Source organism: Acanthochromis polyacanthus, chromosome 5 (assembly GCF_021347895.1).
Source record: "Acanthochromis polyacanthus isolate Apoly-LR-REF ecotype Palm Island chromosome 5, KAUST_Apoly_ChrSc, whole genome shotgun sequence".
NCBI classification, from domain to species: domain Eukaryota; kingdom Metazoa; phylum Chordata; class Actinopteri; family Pomacentridae; genus Acanthochromis; species Acanthochromis polyacanthus.
Window position 1 is genome coordinate 35,031,203 of NC_067117.1, and position 19,758 is coordinate 35,050,960.

A 19,758-nucleotide genomic window follows, 5' to 3' on the forward strand; every position below is an offset into this window, starting at 1 on the left:
TTGTGTGTTGATATGGACTATTGAAGTCCCTTTAAGTACAAAATGTCTTAATCAAATAACTACAGCCTAATTGGTTGCATATTTTCTGGTCATTATATATACAGAAAAAAGCCTCTCATTCTCTGTGCATGTTTCCATTTCTCCTTTTGACAGTCTCCATACAACCCTGGGCAAAATGCTGGCTCCGCTCCTTTAGTGTATTCTCCCCAGACACAGCCAATGAATGCACAGCCACAGAGTCGCCCGGTGAGTGTCCCTCTGGTCCTGGATTTACAGCACATCTGCCCCAAGTAACCAAACAGTTTGTGGTTTAGTGTGAGTGCTGAAGCTTTACTGAGTAAGTCGAGAAGAGATCTTGTGTCACGAAATCACCAAGAGCTCTCGAGTTGTTGACTGATCTTAGTTTGATCATGGCAGCAAGGAATTTAACATAGGATGTATTTATTTAATGAGGTCTCCCTCAGTGTCTCCTTAGAGGCTCCTTATGGGCTCGTTGTGGGTGGTGGAATTGCTGATGGCGTACAGGATTTGAGTCTGCACTGGTGTAATTTTACACCTTCCGTCTCTACTGCCATGTAACTGTTATCTGAAAACCGTAGCACACTCAGGAGGCTTCATCCTGGACTTTTATCACGATATACACAGATAGTGTAAAAAAAATATAGCAAAACAAGAAGTCATATTCTCAAAAAAAATGTAGCATTTGACTGCAGAGAAATGAGTTAAACTGGTCTTGTGTAGTGGATTAGAGGATGAAAGATTTTTTAGCCACATTTTACTAAATGCAGATGAATAGTTGTTTGAGCAAATAATTGGGAGTTGGGAACTTCATTAAACTGAATGTCAAACAACAGCCCTTGAGCTGTTGTTTTTGCTAATTGTCTAATAGAATTAGTCAGAGGAGACAAACAACATTTGTGGTTAAAGTCAGGCTTTGTCTTTACAATGTTTGTCCAACACCATGGAAAGGAAACTGCTCAGCTTTTGTGAGATTTCTGTTTTGTTAGATCCCGATGATGTCTAAGCTCAGACATTAAACTGTCTTTGTAGACCTGAAGAGTGTATTTTGTACTAAGGGATTTATTTATTAGATTTTTTCTTTTTTAGTTTTAGTGTAGCCTAAGAAAGACCATTTAAAAATATGCAGTAACATAGAACCTTTTATGAAACATCTCCCAGCATGAAAAGCTTAGTAAAAAGAAAATAAATAAAAAATCCAAGTGTGATATTGACTTTGCATTATTTATAAATCTTGCCTGGTGCTTGCCCAGCCTCCATACAGAGAACAAGGCTAAGCAGACCTCAGTCAGTGTGTATTTACACATGCAGTAAGTCTTGTTTCAAACTTTGTGTTTACATTGGTAAGGTCTGTCACAGAAGACTGGGAAATATTTAACTTTCACTATTATTTACTGTTATTACTAGTTTTCTGTTGTATTTATATTTCAGTGTGCTTCAAAGCATTTAAATTAAATGATAGCTTCTCATCCAAATGTCTAAATTGTTCTTCAGATAGTTCTTACAGCAAGTTAGAATTCCAAGCTGCAAATACACGGTTTGACTGAGAGCTGGTACTGCGTCACATGTCTTTACAGCTTTGTTGCTCTGTGGTTTTGTATTGTATGTTCAACCGTCGGCCTCCATCGCTCATCTTATACTGTATCTGTGTCTCTCTTGTGCTCTTTCTTCTCCCTGCTTTGCCATCACTGCTTCAATCTCCTTGCTGGACCTCTCCTCCCTCCCCCACCAGTTTGCTACGGGCCCTCGACCAACCCACCATCAGGTAATTTACCCCTGCTGAACGCCCCTCCTGCTCCTTCTCTTGCATCATCATCATCAAAGCAGTTTGCTGGTCCCTGCTGGCAAAGGGCTGTTTGTGGGGCTTCTGCTGTTCCTTCAAAAAAAGTCTCAGATTTGAAAGATTATCTTGGAAACCGTTAAAGAGGTTTTAATTATCATGGGATGTTCCTGTGTTGCTAGTTAATCATGATATCCAGCCAGGTGCACATGGGTTTTTCCTGACACTATTTTTGAAGCTATTCATGTTTATTTTTGTGTTGAGATTTGCGATCATTCTAAAATAGGTATTTAGACATTTTGGGGCTTTAGTGTAATGAAACTCACGGGCTGTGAGTGGATCAATTGAAAGACTTTGCTCAGGATCTGCTCTTAGGATTGCGACTGCACCAGCCTCTCTAGTGATTTCATGATAGTACATGGTACTTCATTACACCTAGAAGCACATGCCACCCATGGTTTTACATTGTGTGCCCAACCATAAAAAACTTGCTTGTATTTGTGTTATCATACTGTATGACTTACTCAATTCGAGAATAATGTCTAGTAAGTACCGTATTTTCCGCACCATAAGGCACATCGAATTGTAAGGCGCAGTCTCGATTACGGGATTTATTTCTGTATTTAAGCCATATATAAGGTGCACCGTATAATTGGGCCCATGCTAAAACAAGGAAACTGAAGCAAAACAGTGAGTTTGGTTGGACTTTATTCTACTACGTATTTCAGAATACACAGGGTTCTCACCAGGATTTTTTTACAGTGTAACGGCAGGTCCTCCCACATGCGCACGCACGTGTGCAATAGCCTTCATTAAATCTCGTGAGCGGCCAGCCCAGATGTCAGCTAATGAGCGTCACGCAGATGCTCCAAATGCTCGTGATTGAGGTCACTATTCACCATACATGGCATCACGGAAACAACCGAGACATGCTAATTGTAACCCCGAGATTGGAAGCGACTCTTAATTTTAGACGGGAACGGGTCAATCGACAGGAAAGTACGGCTGAGGTGGGGAGACATAAATTAACCTAAATAGGCACCCAGTCGATAAAAACAAACGCACATGGCGTTATCTGTCAAAATAACAGCGTAGCGGCCCTAATCACAGCGTAATCTTTTAAACTGACAGCGTAACGGCCTAACGGCCTGTTACGCTGAAATGCGCTGGCGAGAACCCTGATACACTCACATTATTTTTTTGATCAATCTTTTGTCACACATCCATAAAAGTCCTCATCTTCTGTATCTGAATTGAGCGGGACAATTCCAGCAATGATCCCGGCTTCCGCGAAAGCTTGGACAATAGTCGGTACTGTACGTAGCTTTATGTAATGTTCTCTAATAGGTTTATCGCTGCCCAGCGTGTGTAGTGTACGTATTACGTCCCTATGTCGGCGGGAATTGGTCCGACAGTCAGATTTTGGAACTCAGTGCACACATAAGACGCACCGGGTTAAAAGGCACACCATCGATTTTTGAGAAAATTGAAGGCTTTTAAGTGCGCCTTATAGTGCGGAAAATAAAATATTAAGAAAGTTACACGTTGTCGCTCATCAGATTCGTCAGAATTTTTGTTAGAAATAAAATAATAGATGCTAACTTAAAGTGCCAAGTCTCAACTCTAATTTACCTAGGTCTACATGAATATTGAAAATTGTGTTTATGATATTTAGCAAATAGTTCCCAATGTTTAGGGGATTCAAAAGTAGTTTGACACGTATCGTCAAACAAATGAACATACTTTACAGTACAGCACCGTCAGCGACTGCCTGTAGTCTGTGATGCCTAGTTATCAGCAGAACCTCATGCAGCTACATGCAGATGTTGCTTCTTGAGAAGCCTTGTTGTCTTTGGCCTGTTCTTCAGCCAGAGGATAAGATTGAGATCAAATTGTTTGCTTGACCAGTTAACTATATCTCACCTCTTTAAATTGAAAATCCCTCACTTGCTTTGGCTGTATGTTTAGAATCATTGTACTGCTGAATGACAAAATGGTGTCTAATATGTTCTGACCCATTTGATCTAATCCTCCAAAATCTCTGCATTTATCCTCTTTTTTTTTTTCTGTCAGCAGTTCAGTCATCAATAACTGTCTGTGTAGCTGCACCACTGGTAACAATACATGCCCAAGCCGTAACAGAAACACCACCACATTTGACAAATGAGGTGATATGCTTTAGTTCATGAGCTCTTCATTTTTCTCCACTCTGTACATCATTCACACTTCTAGCACAATCTAGCATTTCCTAGTTTTCTGGGATGCACCAGATCTTTTGAGGCTGTTAAATGTAAACTGCTATCAGAACTACCTCTGATATTTCTCTGATCTCTCATTTCATCCTCTCAACTCCTTACTACTCATATTGACAGACTGAATTTGGATGAGCTGAAGTTGAAAGATAGACATTCCTCTCAAGAAACATTTACAGACCAGTGTCCAATTAATTTTAAATGCTTGCAGTTTGTGCACAATGTGTTACAAGGGCTGTCTATCCCACATATTTTTTTATTTCAACATTTACAAATACCTTCTCAAGTTAAAGTTGGGACTTGGTGCTGTAATATAGGATTCATTACTTTATTGCTAATTAAATGTACCAAAGCACATAGTCTGAAGACCAAAAAACTGTCCATATATTTACAGTTTGATGTGTATATCGGATTGCATATGCCTTGAAACTCAGTTAGCTTATTCTTGCCGGGCAGACTGAAGTGCCCTTAGAGAGCAAAAGTGCTGCATTCAGTTCTAGTATTGCAATTATGGTGTCAGCGGTCCAAATAGTTTTCTTATGTATTGAGAAGTATATCTCAAACACAATATTGGAACTAAATATCAGCTCTTGGTCCTCTGAGGAGGTGACACCATCTTTCGATGAAATTACTAGGAAGATTGATAGTCGGAAGTTAATGTAATGGTTTTTTTCCTATAGTTTATGGCAATTGTATTGTCTCATTTAATACAAAGCAAAGACATTACAGTATGCCACCAAACTTGTTGCGCAGAATATTTTATTATTGTGGTTCTTTATGCCTGAAAACAATAAGAGGGACATTGTTATTTTAGAGCTCATGTAACTAATTCTGCCAGACTTTACATGGTAATAACACCCTCATAAGACCATGGCCTCAGTTATTTCAGGTAGTAACTCCAAGGTACTGCAATTAGCTTGGCTGTTTTGTTGTTTGGGTGAGAGCTTTTGTGGTCGAGATTTGTTCACAGCCACTACCACAAACCAACATGGATGCACCTGACTGCAAGAGTTAGCCTTATGCTAATGCTGAGTTATTGAAAACTTGTGTAGTAAAGGGGTAGTCGTTTCAATTTTAGGGTTAAAGAAGGCAATGTGATTAGAGATGGCTAGTGGTTAATTAGGCAAGGAAAGAACCAAGAGCAATTTTGTGTGGACCGACCGCAGTGTCTGTGTTCATGGTGGACATTTGTGTAAAAAAACACTCAGAATCTTGTTAGACAGTTTGTAAACCAATGTCAATAGATTATGAAGGGCATGTGTTCCTGTCTGGTACTTCAGTATTTATGACGTTGTTTACACATTACCTTGTTGATGGTAAGAGTCTTAGACATGTCTGGATCCTGACATTCAGTCCATGCGGCTTCCTGCTATCTTTATGTTTGTTGATTCACACTGTAATGATTCATGCAGCTGCCCATTTTTATGATTGATGTTTTATTCACACCCAGAGTCCCCAAGATGTGCCCTGTATAACTTGTTGTCTCACATCCTCACCTTCTCAATGCTTCTGTGTGGACAAATTTCAAACAGACTATTAATAGTATGGTGTCAAAGTGTAGCGGGTGTGTTTGCTGGCATTAGTGTGTGCACAGACACAAGTGCATGCTCTGGCTGTCACAAACTGGCGCTGAGATTTCTTGTGCCACCACGGAAGTGGAATCGGAAAGCAGATGAAGCCAACAGTGGCCTTTTATACCATTGATGAAAACAACTATTGTCCTCCTGAAACACACTCAATGCACAGTAAAGGGTGCACAGAGCTCAGAAATTCATTTGGCCAAAATATAAATCTGTCTTCAAACAAGGATTCTTTTTATTTTTTTCTCATTGAACTTGTTTGGTTTTCAAATACACTATTTTTATGTGAATAAAAAGCAGCCAGTGGAAATTACCAAAATGACTGTTTGCAATATAGAGAAGTAAATAATTCTATGAATCTGAATTTTGCCAGTCAGTGCACTCTCTTTGTTGGCCCTAAACAGCAGAAGAACCATACAGTTTCGTCAGCATTATGACCTGAACTTGATGACGATGTGATTTGAATTTTCCCGAGAATTGAGTATTTGTTATTCTCAACAAGCCAAAGTAAAAGTCTCACAGGCAAGTGAAATGACACCTATTAGCTCCATAGTATAGACATGTTTCTGCAGTTTCCCTGGCATGCAGCCCTGAACACTTCTCCTGTGTTGCTAAGTCAGCTTTGCAGGTGACATCCAGATCCCACTGTCACTGGTAAATGCCAGTTTGAGAACGCAAGAGATAGACTGGCACACAAGCTCTCTCTCTGCACAATTTAAAAACAACAACAAAAAAAGGCCCATTAAAGTAAAGTGCATGTTTTGATGAGATACACTTATGTGCATGTGAATAGCTGTGCGACTGTGCTCGTAATGTCCAGGTGGCACATGGCCACAAGTCAAATACTAATATGACATTTTGACTGTGACTTTAAAGCTTTTTCCCAACTGTACCACCCACTCGATGATAAACTAGACCCTTTTTTTCTATGATGCGAGTTATTTTTCCCAGTCAAAGTGGCTCATGATCAGTCACTGTGTCGAGCAGATGGAAGTAATTGGGGAGTTTCCTGTTTATGTGTGTGCTTGCTAAAGTCTCACCAGAGCGGTCTCCTATTGGCTTTTTTCTCTTTCCTGCTTTCAATACCCAAGGGAGGATTCAGGCCCATTCAGGTAAAACTTAACTTTGTGTCAAAAGTCTCTGCAGACCTGCATGGCATGATGAGGATCATCCGTAAATGATCCCAGCCCTCCTAACGTTTAACCCTACACACCCCCTCATCTTCACTACAGTGTGCGTTCTGCAGAGAGGTCTTTTATCATCATTTTATCCCCATGTCCTGTCTCCTGTAGAGGATCATTACTGGACTTTTCAGTTCATAATTTTGTAATTTTTGCTCCATTCATTACTCATCTTTAATGAGCTTGCACAGCTAAATGAACAGCATGCCTAATGAGAGAGATACAGTATATTCCTTCTTCGGGAACATGTTTTTTAGATCCTTTTTATATCCATGTGATAAGAAAAGTGTCTGCTGGAAATGTGTAATGTTCAATGTTGCTCTACAGATACGTTATTGATGTATATATTGTTTCGTTGTCATTAGAGAGTACACTTGTTGTTTTTGTGATTGTTTTAAGCCTAAGTTGCACAGCTCCTTTTTGTTGACAGTGTTGAAAAGTTGTTTTGTCTGTTGACTCATGTTTCTTGCGCTGCCAGCAATTTTACTGAGACTGTCTTTGGGCAGCTGGTAATGAACAGTTTTCCTGGTCATTTTCCAGATTCCTACAGGGCTATTTATAATAAAGCCACTGAAGCTGATTTATTATGTTAAAGGTGATTTCCCTCCTGGGTGTTTTTAGACGGTTTTACAGCATTGTTTATTCTGCTCTCCTTCACTGGAGCATACTGTGACTGTGGTTGGGTATTCCCAGCGTGAGCCCTAGTTGTTTGGAAGTCGGTCACAGCTGTTGGTAGTGGTCTTTCTTCAGGCCCAGCACACAAAGATTCTAGCATTCCGTCTTATTGACTCTTCAAAGATAAAACAATATTAAACTTTTAAGTGCCTGTTGCATGCTGGATAAAAGTCATTGTAGCTGCAGTCATGATGAAGTATCTTTTCTATATTTTCTGTGCTCTTTGATGCACCAAAAATGCCATATTGCTTTGTGTTACACATTTTTTACTAATGCAAGGTCGGCCAGGCAGCTCAGACACAAAAAAGGTAGTGGGAGCCATTCAATAGTCAAAGACTGTGTTTTTTTTTTTTTTTTTTTTTTTTTTACAGCTGTGCAGTCCAGTGTATACAGATGTGGCAAAATAAACAACAAAAGAAACACTCAAAAAAGGGACATTTACACTTTGGCTTTTCCCTTTTAAACTTTCGGGGTTTTTACAGGAAACTATAATCACATCTATCTCCCCTCTGCTTTTTTTTTAAAAGTCTAAAGTCCTTTCTTGCTTTATTTATTAAAAATCATCTCACCAAATTTCTTTAGCTTTTTACAAATCAAACAGCTCTGTGATCGAGGCCATGATAACACAAGAGGTAAGGCAAATATCTGGAGGATTGACTCTGTGACATCTCTTCATAAAAATCAGAATATTAATCACCAAAATTCAAAAGTCACTTAAACACAAAGGCTCATTCCATGTCTGCGGAATCAGAGGGCATCACATTTTATTTTACAAATGTTCCTAAATGACCCACAACCTCGACCCTGTGTAAATGTGTCACACTTTCATGATGTCAAACATTGTGAAATGTGCCAGTGATCAAAGCAATAATGTATCCCCAAGGTTTCACTCGGTTATAGGCTGGTTACAGTTGTGTGCTGTGGATTTCTGTATCCTAAATGTTCCCTCTGTTTGAATGACTTTATCGTGCTTTCAAGGCTTCTGGTTATATGGTTGTGGGAGGAAATATTTACGACTTAAGTATCTGAAACTCACTGCTGACTGGGGCTCCCTTCTCCTAAAAAGTATTTGTATAATTCATAACTATTCTCACTATCTACAATGTAAACTTTTGAAAGATGTGTGGTAAAATAATTGCTGGAAGGGATTATGTGTTGATTAGGCAGGCTGTAGTGCAAAGTGTGAATCATACTATTGTGCCTTTTATCACTTAGAATGGGTTTAATGTAATGATCTGAATGGTTTACAGCAATGGTGAAAGCGGAGAGAAAGCTGTGGTGCTGGGCCTCTTTCTTTTTTTCTTTTTTTTTGAAGCTGCTGATAGAAACCAGGGCTCACTGTGGAGAAATGTGTAGGACAAATAGTGAAGACATCTGGAATAACTGTACTTGCTTGTATTTTAGATAAAGCATGGCAGCATGCCGAAATGAGATTGCTGCCTCTGGGACAGCATTTAATGTCTGCTGTTGTTTCTCTCTGTTTGTTTTTTTGCATGCTGCCTTCAGTTTTTTCAGAGGACTCAGATGCAGACTGCGAGGCCCACCATCCCAACGAACACGCCCTCTATACGGCCTGGCTCACAGACCCCCACAGCAGCTGTCTACCCCACTAATCAACCAATCATGATGACCATGGCACCCATGCCTTTCCCTTCCCCACAGACTGCACAGTACTACATCCCACAGGTACAACAAACACACTGAATTGTTTCTTAAAATTGTAGCTGGAGGTTTTTTGCTGCAGGCAGCTGACATAGTGTATTCTTGTTGTCATAGTTACAGTGACACTGTGCTGCTATCTTGCAATGATTCAGAAATTTTTAACAAATCCGTAGATCAAGACCATAAGCCGCATCACTGCCAAAATCTAATCAGTTGGTCCTTGTCATTTCTGACCTTCATTGAAAATTTAATCTAAAACTTTTAGTCCTTTTTTGAGTAATGTTGCTAACAGACAGACAGATGCCAATTGTCACACAACTCCGCCATTCCATGGCAGAGTAATCAATACAAATTTGCGCATTTTTTTTTGTGCAACCAGGAAGCCATTGTCTCAGCTGTCAGGACAAAAATTCAAAGACCTTTCAGCTGTAATGAAGTTCATGCTTTGTTTATACAGAGCAGAGAGCAGGCATGGATTGAAACAAATGAAATGTGTAACTAGTAAGCAATCTGTAGTTTGTTGAGCCACCACTTTTTTTCAGTATTCAAGGTTCTCGCCAGGATTTTTTTCAGCGTAACGGCAGGTCCTCCTGCACACGCGCGCTCAATAGACGGGAACGTGCATGCGCAATAGACGGGAACGGGTCAATCGACAGGAAAGTACGGCTGAGGTGGGGAGACATAAATTAACCTAGATAGGCACCCAGTTGATAAAAACAAATGCACATGGCGTTATCTGTCAAAATAACAGCGCAGCGGCCATAATCACAGTGTTAACCCTTCCTGTTCGGCCCCCGACTGTGGTCAGGAAGCCCGGGGTTAACTCCCTTCACTTCCTCAGCAGCCGTAGAGGCAAAGACACAGGAGCCCAGCCGTATTGAAGAACACTGCAGCCTTTGTCTATAAACAGTGGCTGAACCGCACACTAAGGCCAACCCAGCAACTACACACCTTCTCTACTCCTCTGACTGCATCGACTGCCCGTCTCTCTCACTCGCTCTCCCCCTCCCTCCCACACACACACGCTGCTCTCTCTCCCACTCTCATGACGGAGCCACACACTCTCATAACAACAGCGTAATCTTTGAAATGCGCTGGCATAGCGGCCCTAATCACAGCGTAATCTTTTAAACTGAGCGTAACGGCCTGTTAGACAGTGTAACGGGCCATTATGACAGCGTAACGGGCCGTTATGCTGAAATGCGCTGGCGAGAACCCTGGTATTAGTAACACCAGTGGGTACTTAGCAAAGTGTTTCACATAAAAGTCACATATAATGAATAATCAGAAAGTCAACTTTTGCTTTTTTTGTTGTTGTCATTTTTGGCATTATAACTTTGTTATTCTGTACAAAATAGATTATTTTTTCTAATCATGTTTGAGCTCTTTCCATAGACGTTCAGGACTTTATATCGCAAATGAAAAATGAGGCAACAGTAAGCAAAAATGTGATGGCAGCAAAAAAAAAAAAAAAAAAAACCTCAGAAACTGTTTGGGGTTCAGAAGGTAGATAGAGTTTCTCTCATTAGACCAAGCTGTTTGAAGAAGAAGCTAGATTTTTTTTTTTTTTTTAAATTTGCTCATTCAACCAAGAGTGTGAAGATCAATACTACATTCAGTTGCACATGAAGCTTGAACTGGTGTCTGGTTAGTTTAGCTTAGCAGAAATATTTGACATGATGAAACTCCTGAGTCTACTAAGAGGAGACTGTCCAGATCATAATCTTCTGTTAAGTCATAAATTTAGTCTTAATTTTTGTCTGAGATTAAACAAGATATAACTTGTCAGTTTGAGTGCATCTACAGAGTAGAACTCAATAGCCATGTATTTAATGGGCAGAAATGAAAGTAGTTTCTTATGTAACTCTTGGCAGGACAACATAAGTATGATAACCAAAATGGCTGTTCCCTTTTGTCTTTCACCTCAACAATTGCTTCACAAGAAATTAGGAAATGAAGTGCTTGACGCTCAAAGTGTGTGTTCTCCAATGTTTGAATAAGACCTACTTTCAAGGTTCCAACCGTAGTTATATCGGCACTATGATATTTTGTATTTGGTTTTTGTTTCTGATATTTATCTGACATTTGCAACATTATGTGTGAGTAATTTGTTTTTATGTGACTGAAAATGCACTGTAGTTGCAGTTAATATGGTTGCTTTGAAAACAGGTCATAGAACTGGTTTGGACAGAATTTAGGTGTTTATCCAACATCCAAACACTAAAAATAAAATACTTTACTGATTGCTATAATGTTCATTTTTTCAACGTGGAAAGCACACGCTATCTGTCTTATCCTCACTGATGTCTCTCCCTGTTCTCCATATTTCCAGTATCGCCACAGTACGCCCTACGTGGGACCTCCTCAGCAGTATTCTGTACAGCCCCCGGGGTCTGGCACCTTCTATCCTGGTCCAGGGCCAGGGGAGTACCCTGCCCCATATCGTGAGTCATTAATCCAGCACAGATACACATTTAGTACTATTCCCACACTCATAAAATCTAAATTAACGACACAGTAGAACAAATATACACAGCCTTGTGTTCCCACAGAGTGGGGAACTAAACGGTGTTTTACTAAAATGTCTCTTCTTCTGTTTTGTTTTTCTGCTCTTGCAAATTCATTCAGATCCCCTCAGGTACCACCCACCTGTCTCACCCTCTGTCCCTGCTCCCGTTCCCACAGCTGGTCCACCCTATTACCCAGGACAGACTGTGTACCCTCCCTCACCCCCTATCATAGTGCCTACACCACAGCAACCTCCACCAGCCAAGCGTGAGAAGAAAACAGTGAGTACCTTAGTAGTTCGTTTCACTTTTGTTTTTTGAGGAAATATTTGACACGTATATACACTGACCCTTCACTAACAGTTGTCAGTCTTTTTTATTTTGTGTGTTTGTTGACAACACAATCTCATCTCAAAATCAGTTTAGTAGCTGCTCTGGAGATTTTTATAGTATCATATAGTAAGATGATTATAAGCAGATGAATTTGACCCAGTTGATCCTTCTGTTGTGGAATTAGTTTACAGATTTCATTAAATTATGGCAATTTGGCCATAGTCCAGACTAATGCAAATTATTCACAAAACAAACATTTTCAGTCCTCTCTTCAACACACAAATGGCGTTTTAGGTCAGGATCAGCTCAGACGGCTTCAGTGCAAATTTCCAAATATTCTGGTTTAAGTGTGTGTGAGGACAATAAAAAGAGCGTGTAGAAAGATGATAGCACACTTAAGTTTGTGCATGCCCATTGCTGCTTTGTGTAATGCACATGAACCTGGAACAACAACAGTGTCATGTCATTTTAAAATCTGTTTTTATGACTGTAAGTCTATAGTGAGTTAGTGTTAGCCTGGACTGTTAGTTTCGGTTTACATTTCCAGATCCTCCACAAAAGTAAAAAAAAAAAAAAAAGTTACATTTGAACAAAACTATATTTTGTTGTTGGTTTATAGTAATACTTGAAGATATTTGCATGTATGCCATCCACTCTTTTCCTTGGAGCTAATATTAGGGCTGACATTATGTCTTGTTATAATAATATATATTTATTTGTAGTATGGTAAATGGACTTGCTCTTATATAGCGCTTTTCTACTCATCAGAGTACTCAAAGCGCTTTTACAACAATTGCTCCTATTCACCCAGACACACACTAATGTGCAGGTTGCTAATCAACCTGCAACATCAGTCAGTATACATTCATACACCAGTGGAACAGTCACTGGTAGGTTCAGAATCTTGCCCAAGGAAACTTCGGCATGCAGCACATGACTAGGCGAGAGCGGGAATCGAACCGCCGACCCTTCGATCATTAGACGACCCGCTCTTCCACCTGAGCCACAGAGTATGACGCTTACTTCATCACTCCACCTCCTATCACGGCTGATGAGCAGCATGCATAGAATGTGGCTGCTGCAGGGCTGCTCTAAGACTTGGGCGCTTTAGTGAGGTCTGTTTTTTTTTTGTGCCATTGTCCTCCCAGATCCGTATCCGTGACCCCAATCAGGGTGGCAGGGATATCACAGAGGAGATCATGGCCGGGGGTTCAGGGAGCAGGAATTCAACACCTCCTATCGGCCCCCCCTCCTCTACCCCGACCCCACCACAGGTATGACTCTCTGACACATTCACCCACCTCTCACCTGCACTAGTTATAGTTGAAGTAGCACAGCAATAAGAGACGAGGGACATCTCATGTTGCTTGGTCCCCGTGCGAGCTCTCTGCTCTAATGTCTTCTCAACCGCCATGTGTGTGACAGACAGGACATGGCCTCTGTGTCTTTGGTAATTTATTCGGACATCTTGCTCTCTCATGAGAAATTCATGATGGCTTTCAGTCCAGGATGTTACATGTCTGTAGGCTGTTGCTCAGGACATACAGTATATTTAAATGTAGACACTACTGTTCAAAAGTTTGAAAGAAAAGCAATGTTCTAACACAAGGGTTTTCATCAATTAGCCTTTCATGACCATTAGTTAACACAATGTAGCATTAGAACACAGGCGTGATGGTTGCTGGAAATGTTCCTCTGTTCCTCTATGGAGATATTCCATTAAAAATCGTCCGTTTCCAGCTAGAATAGTCATTTACTACATGAACAGTGTCTAGACTGTATTTCTGATTAACTTAATGTTATCATCATTGGAAAAAAAATGCTGTTCTTTCAAAAATAAGGACAAGTTTAAGTGACCACAAACTTTTGAACAGTGGTGTATGTTTAGATGTGAGGATGGAGGCAAAGCTTATTAAAACTGCTTTGCACTTAATTGTGGTACAGCAATAAATAAATTCACTGTAATCTAATTACCAGCTTTAGTAATCTTACGCTTGCTTTCTTCCTGTCACTGTTTCTATTCATTCTCTATATTTTACAGTAGATTGCATATGTAATGTCTGTACATTCCTGCTCCTTCTACAGAATCCACTCACATCCTCTGATTCCTCAGAGTCTGTTCAATCTGGTCTTGCAAAACAATAGAATTTGTTTGGCACACTGCTTGTAAATATGGAGATGTGCTGGTGCTCTGTCCTGGTTTTAGGTTCAAGAGTAATTAAACAGGGATTCGTTGTAAATATTCAGGCAGCCCATTTTTATATGGATAAAGTTTAAATGCTATTATATTGCGCCTGACACTATTAACCAAGTCTGTGGGCACATTTTAATAAATGAAATTACCAAACCCAAATTAGGCCGCTTGTTTGGATTCTGAAGAGGGAGTGTGTGACTTCTTCCTCCCTGTGTCCTTCTGTGGATGTTAACAGTCTCTTTCCTCTTTTTCTCTGTCTTTTTGTGCCCCCTTGATTTCATTTCTTTATGTATCTACTCTCTATTCTCTGTTACTCTGCATTGTCCTGAGCCTTTCCCCTCCTGCTGCCTTTACTCCTGCATTGATCTTCATTGTCCGTCCTGTCTTTCCTGTCTTGTCCTCCATCACTGTCCTCTTAATCTAACCATACCTCGTTGGACTCCTTATTTCTGCTTAATCCTGCATTTGGGCTTGTTTATTTGTTTGTTTGTGTGCGTGCTTGCCTACATCTCTTGTCTCTCTCTCTGGTTTTCTGTGTTGCTAGTTTTTATGGCCGCACCCTCATTATCCTCACATTTTCTACCTCAAATCGCAGCAGCTGAGCAGCAGCCAGACTCCAGAGCAGCAGCAGTCGCAGCCTCAGCCTCCTCAGCCACAGCAAGCCCATCCTGGAGGCTACTCGTTGGAGCCCCCGCAGCCCCCGCAGCCCCCGCAGCCCCCGCAGCCCCAACAGCCCCAACAGCCCCAGCAGCCACAGCAGCCGTTGACAACTGGGGCTTCAGAAATCAAGCTAGGGCCAGGTCTGCCCCAACACTCGTCTTTTTTTTCCTCTTTAAAATACATTTCCAACGCCTAATAAGTAGGGGCTCAACTCTTAACAACCTAGCCAATTGTATTTTAGCTATGATCATCGGTTTGAATTGTCAAACTGTAACATTAGACCCTCAAGAAAGTTATGCTAAATACTGGTATATTTCAGATGTATTCTTTAGTTTAATGCCTCCCCTAATGCACAGTTAGCAACCAGTGTGCCTCCGCCTAGATATCTTTTGGTGGATGATTTCCAAATATTTTATGTATGACTCGTCTTTCTTTCTCTTTTACAAACTGCACACGGAATGCTTTCATTTTCATTTCACTTGCAAATCAGAGTGTTGAATCAGCAGAACTTTCCTGCTCTTCCTGTAATTATCTGGAGCATTTTACCAGCTTTTTTAAAGTAACTGGGACACTCCCTTTCAAGTCAACCAAGGCCTTCTACCTAAGTTTTTTTTATTTCCATTCAAAGACTTACTATAATATAACAGAGAAACCTCAGATAATAAAAAATACTGGTATACTTTCTATCACACTTCAGACACTTTTACAGAAAATGTTTATTTTTCATCTTAATACAAACATTTTGACCTGTAATTGGTGCTATATAAATAAAATTGAATTAAATAGGTTAATAAGGTTAAGTGTTTTATAAATTTATGCAGGATTGCTGTCTCTTTATCAGTTTTCTTATGAGGACATGTGTGCTTTGTTTACAAACTTCCTTCAGATATTTTCTAGATTTGACACAATTTTGGGCTATTTTTGCCAGAAAACAGCCCCTCAAAAATGTTAAAATGTTGCAGATCTGAAGGGCTATTTTGTTTGTTTCTTGAAATATTACCAAATGCTGCTCAAAAAGCTGTTACAAATGTGCAGTTAATATGATCTCTTACTTGATTTTGAATAAATAAAAAAGCAAAACAAATGTAGAATGCGTTTTGTAGAAAGAGATCCATTTCTATAAAGAACTACAGAATTACATTACAAATGATGTAAAAATCACAGATGATATATGGTAGTTGACTTTTTTGATTGAATAGTTATGCCTGAAAATAATTTTGTTTGCAGTGCATAATCCTGCATTACACCGGTTACCATAGCTGAGTCCCTACAAGGCTCCTCATGAGTATCCTTTTTGACCCTGAACTTGTCTCTAATTTTGAAGAATATTTCAATTTTCACTGCTGTTCCTTTGTAATGATGCCTTTAGCTATAACTTCTCCATGACTCTCAAATTGACAGTTTCTTATTCATATTGATTCATATTCCACCAGCACTTAAATGAACAAGATAAAACAAACTGGTTGAATTGACATGGAATAGCCCAACTTTAGCAGTAAATTTCAGTTTTAAATTTCAAAGCAAAAACTTGACCTGTTTGATTTGTTGACCACTAGTGTTTTTTTTTTTTTTTAGCTAATATGACACAGAATGAAACAAAGCCATGTTTCTGTCCAAGCATCTTTATGCATGCATCTGTTTTGAAAACCGTTTAACACCGCATGATTGTTGCTTTTGACTTTGATGACTGAATTCTGCAATCATCTGCTCCTGTCTTCCTCCATCTAGATGATACGCCAAAATTGGAACCAGTTGTCCAGAAGTCTTCCTCACCTGGGCTTGTGCAGCCTGAAGCTCCCTTGGAGAGACTGGAGGCCAATGTTCCTGTATCTGAGCCCTCTCCTACTGTTGAAAAAGAGCTTCCCATCCCTTCCTCACTGACCCCCCCTGTCACTCTCCCGCATACAGTGGCCAACACCAGTGAACATCCCTCAGTCAGGGAGAGCACCGCTTCAGCCTCTTCTCCCTCCTCCTCTGTTGGGGAGAGCAAACCCTCTTTGGCACCACCTCCGACGCCCAACACAGACAAGCCTCTTTCAGACTCCCCACGAACTTTAGCTGCCTCTCCTTCACTGACTCCCAAGGCTTTGAACGGCCTTGCAGACTCTGGGACAGAGCTAGACGCCCCAGCTCATGAGCCTTCTCTTCTGTCCCCAGCTGCACTCCAGCCCCAGGCCTCTGCTCCTGCTTACAGAGAGACCTCATCCTCCGCTGAAACCCTGCCCACTGACGTGAGGCCAGAGGTGCCCATTGCTGCTGCGCTCTCACCTATGGCACCTGTGGCTGTGGTGCCTGTCACCCTGACCTCAAGTCCTATCCCGGCTCTGCCAGTTGTGCTCCCCCCTGGCCTTCCGCCTCTAGTGCAGGCCACAACAGAGGCTGATGAGCTGAGCAAGTCTTTAGACACTAAAGACCTCATTCCCAGAGTAGGGACAGAGGCACATGGTGGCATTACCGACGGCAAAGCAGAGTCCCAGACACAAGCATTCACCAGAAAGAGTCCCACTACAGGTACTGTGTCTGTGGTTCTTGATTGCATATGGCATTTTAAGTATGTACTATAGTGGAACTTTTGGTTACAGGCCAGTCTAAAATGTCTGCTGGTTTTATTTTCCCATTACCTTTTTATGGTATTCTACCCAGGTAGCTAAATTAAGTGGATCTATAGTGTGCATGGTTTGTTTATGAACATCTATACAGCACACATTGCAGATGATCTCTCTTCAGATGATGTGCTGATAAAGTTGATCCCCAGGAAGTCATTGTTAGACTAAACCCACAGAATAGTCAGGGGTAACATGAATCCAGAAAATCCTGGAAATTAGGATAAATATTTTCCATGTAAATGTTGCCTTGTAAGATTCTTTTCACATTTTGGTGTATTCATTTGCAGGAAACAAACAGTCTGCATTTAACCAACTAACAGTTCATAGTGAATGTATTCTGAATAGATCATTTATGTTTGTGATAGAAATCTATAAACATATGTTTTGGTTTGGGTCAGAAAAATTCCATAAAGTTGTGAATACATTTACCCAGGGTCACTTGCAGTCATAACATAGCACAAGACACACTGCATATTAAGGCATTTGTCATGGACAAAGTAAAATTTATTCAAGTAACCTCAGTAATTGCACTTCATGTTATTTCCTGCTGAATTTATCATACTGACAGCCACAACCATCTGTAAACTGTAACTCAAAATATTTGCCAGGACTGTTAGACCTAACAGTTTAAGGTTAGCTTCTACAAGCAAAAACATGTTTTTATTACAACCATTGGTTTTAAAAACAAATTGAAGTTTTGAATCTGCTGTGGCTTGGCTGTTAACTGAGTTTCTTTGGCTGATTGGATGGTCCCGCATTTCTGTTTCCATGCAGTTAATCAGACTGCTTCTGCTATACCAAAGACCTGGAGAAAACCAAATGAAGGGATGTCTGCTGGAGACGCACCTCAAAAGGAGGATGAGGTGAGAGAGGAGGCCTTTGGCTTCTAATGCAGGATGAGGAGCTGAGAGAAAAGTCAGCATTTAAGTTTTCAATTTAAATAATCAAGTGGGGATCATTTTATATTTAAATTATGTGTTTGTCTCTTAGCCCCTAGACACAAGTCAGCTATAGTGCTGTGATAAACACGCATGAAATGAAGTGTACATGCTTTTCAATTGTTTTGTGGGATTTTATGAGCGCTTTTAAAAAAAACAAAAAAATTTCAAAATTGTTGGTGTTATATTTTGGAACAAGACTGTGCCTCCTGTCAATAATGTTATGCAGAGAGGATGAGTGAGAAAGGAAGTGCACAATGTGGACAATAGTTCAAGTGGAAAATGTTTCTGCATGTGTGGTGAAGGAAACAGACATAAATGACTTCAGGGTATTGTCTTCATCCGACAGCGACAGCCAGGAGTTATCCATCATCTTCATTGCTCACCCAGCCCACTGTATGTAAAATCAGCTCGCCCCACTCTCGTTTCCTGTCTTTTATTGGTTCACTCTCGCCTTGCTGCTGTAGGAGAGTTTGCGCACCACTAGATACTGACTGACAGATATATGGCTCTGTTTAGTCTATCTTGAACAAGCTCTATAAGTAGTTTTACACAGAGACAAATTTTTGTGTAAAAATGCTTTATATATAATACAGAAAGATACATAGGTAGCCACTTGACGGTAGTTTTGATGATACATAGGTCTAGTTCACTTTAGTGTCTAATGCTAAATGCTGAAAGTCAAGATATTTTGTGAGTTATTCCATCTGAAATCATCAGGGGACTTCTGCTTTACCATCTCTACGTTGCTTGAAACATGTTATCATATACTACAGATATTATTAAAATGGTATCTGTTCAGTTGTAGGCTATATTTGTACAACATCTCAAGAAGAAATAGAAGATAAATGCCAAAGATTTTCACTTCTCATCTTGCCATTAATTCACAATCTGCAATATTAGAAGTAGATCAAATAGTCTTTGATTATGGGTGAGTTTAATATGTAAAAATGCAAATCTTCATGAAAAGTTCCCTTTTTGAGCACATCCAAATTCCATTGCGCAAAAAAATGTGCTGAAAGTGGGTCGACTGGGAATATGAAAAATAAAAACTATCTAAAATTTTGCAAATTCTTTATAAATGTCAATTTTTATGCTCTAAAAAGTTCTCAAAGATTAGAGGTAGTGAAGTAGAAATTGCCGTTGGCTAAAGAAAAGATTAAATCCATGATTCTGATAAAGACAAACACAGGGCGACAAAATGGGAGAGAATTGCAACTTTTTGCTTGTTTTACAAACTGAGACTCTTTGATGTTTAAACAGGACAAAATGTTCATACTGTTCACAAACCACCAAAGGGAGGCTCGGGGTATTGCATGACCTTAACAATGATGAGCAGGGAGCAGGGATTTTGAACTAACAAGCTTGAAGA

The 19,758-nt window shown here is 40.1% G+C and overlaps 1 protein-coding gene across 23 annotated transcripts in view; it reads left to right on the forward strand.

The window, feature by feature from the left end:
* The window catches only part of eif4g3a (eukaryotic translation initiation factor 4 gamma, 3a), a 62,814-nt gene that overhangs the window by 14,492 nt on the left and 28,564 nt on the right, over positions 1 to 19,758 (forward strand). For 3 of the 23 annotated variants that reach the window (XM_051947789.1, XM_051947790.1, XM_051947799.1), the window contains exons 4-13: positions 154 to 246; positions 1,751 to 1,783; positions 6,722 to 6,742; positions 8,993 to 9,172; positions 11,481 to 11,592; positions 11,777 to 11,937; positions 13,128 to 13,262; positions 14,727 to 14,982; positions 16,571 to 17,353; positions 18,223 to 18,311. In XM_051947789.1, the coding sequence (XP_051803749.1) occupies positions 154 to 246; positions 1,751 to 1,783; positions 6,722 to 6,742; positions 8,993 to 9,172; positions 11,481 to 11,592; positions 11,777 to 11,937; positions 13,128 to 13,262; positions 14,727 to 14,982; positions 16,571 to 17,353; positions 18,223 to 18,311 (1,863 nt within the window). The remainder of the gene's footprint in view (positions 1 to 153; positions 247 to 1,750; positions 1,784 to 6,721; positions 6,743 to 8,992; positions 9,173 to 11,480; positions 11,593 to 11,776; positions 11,938 to 13,127; positions 13,263 to 14,726; positions 14,983 to 16,570; positions 17,354 to 18,222; positions 18,312 to 19,758) is intronic. The other 20 variants (XM_051947803.1, XM_051947805.1, XM_051947809.1 and 17 more) reach the window with 13 other exon arrangements.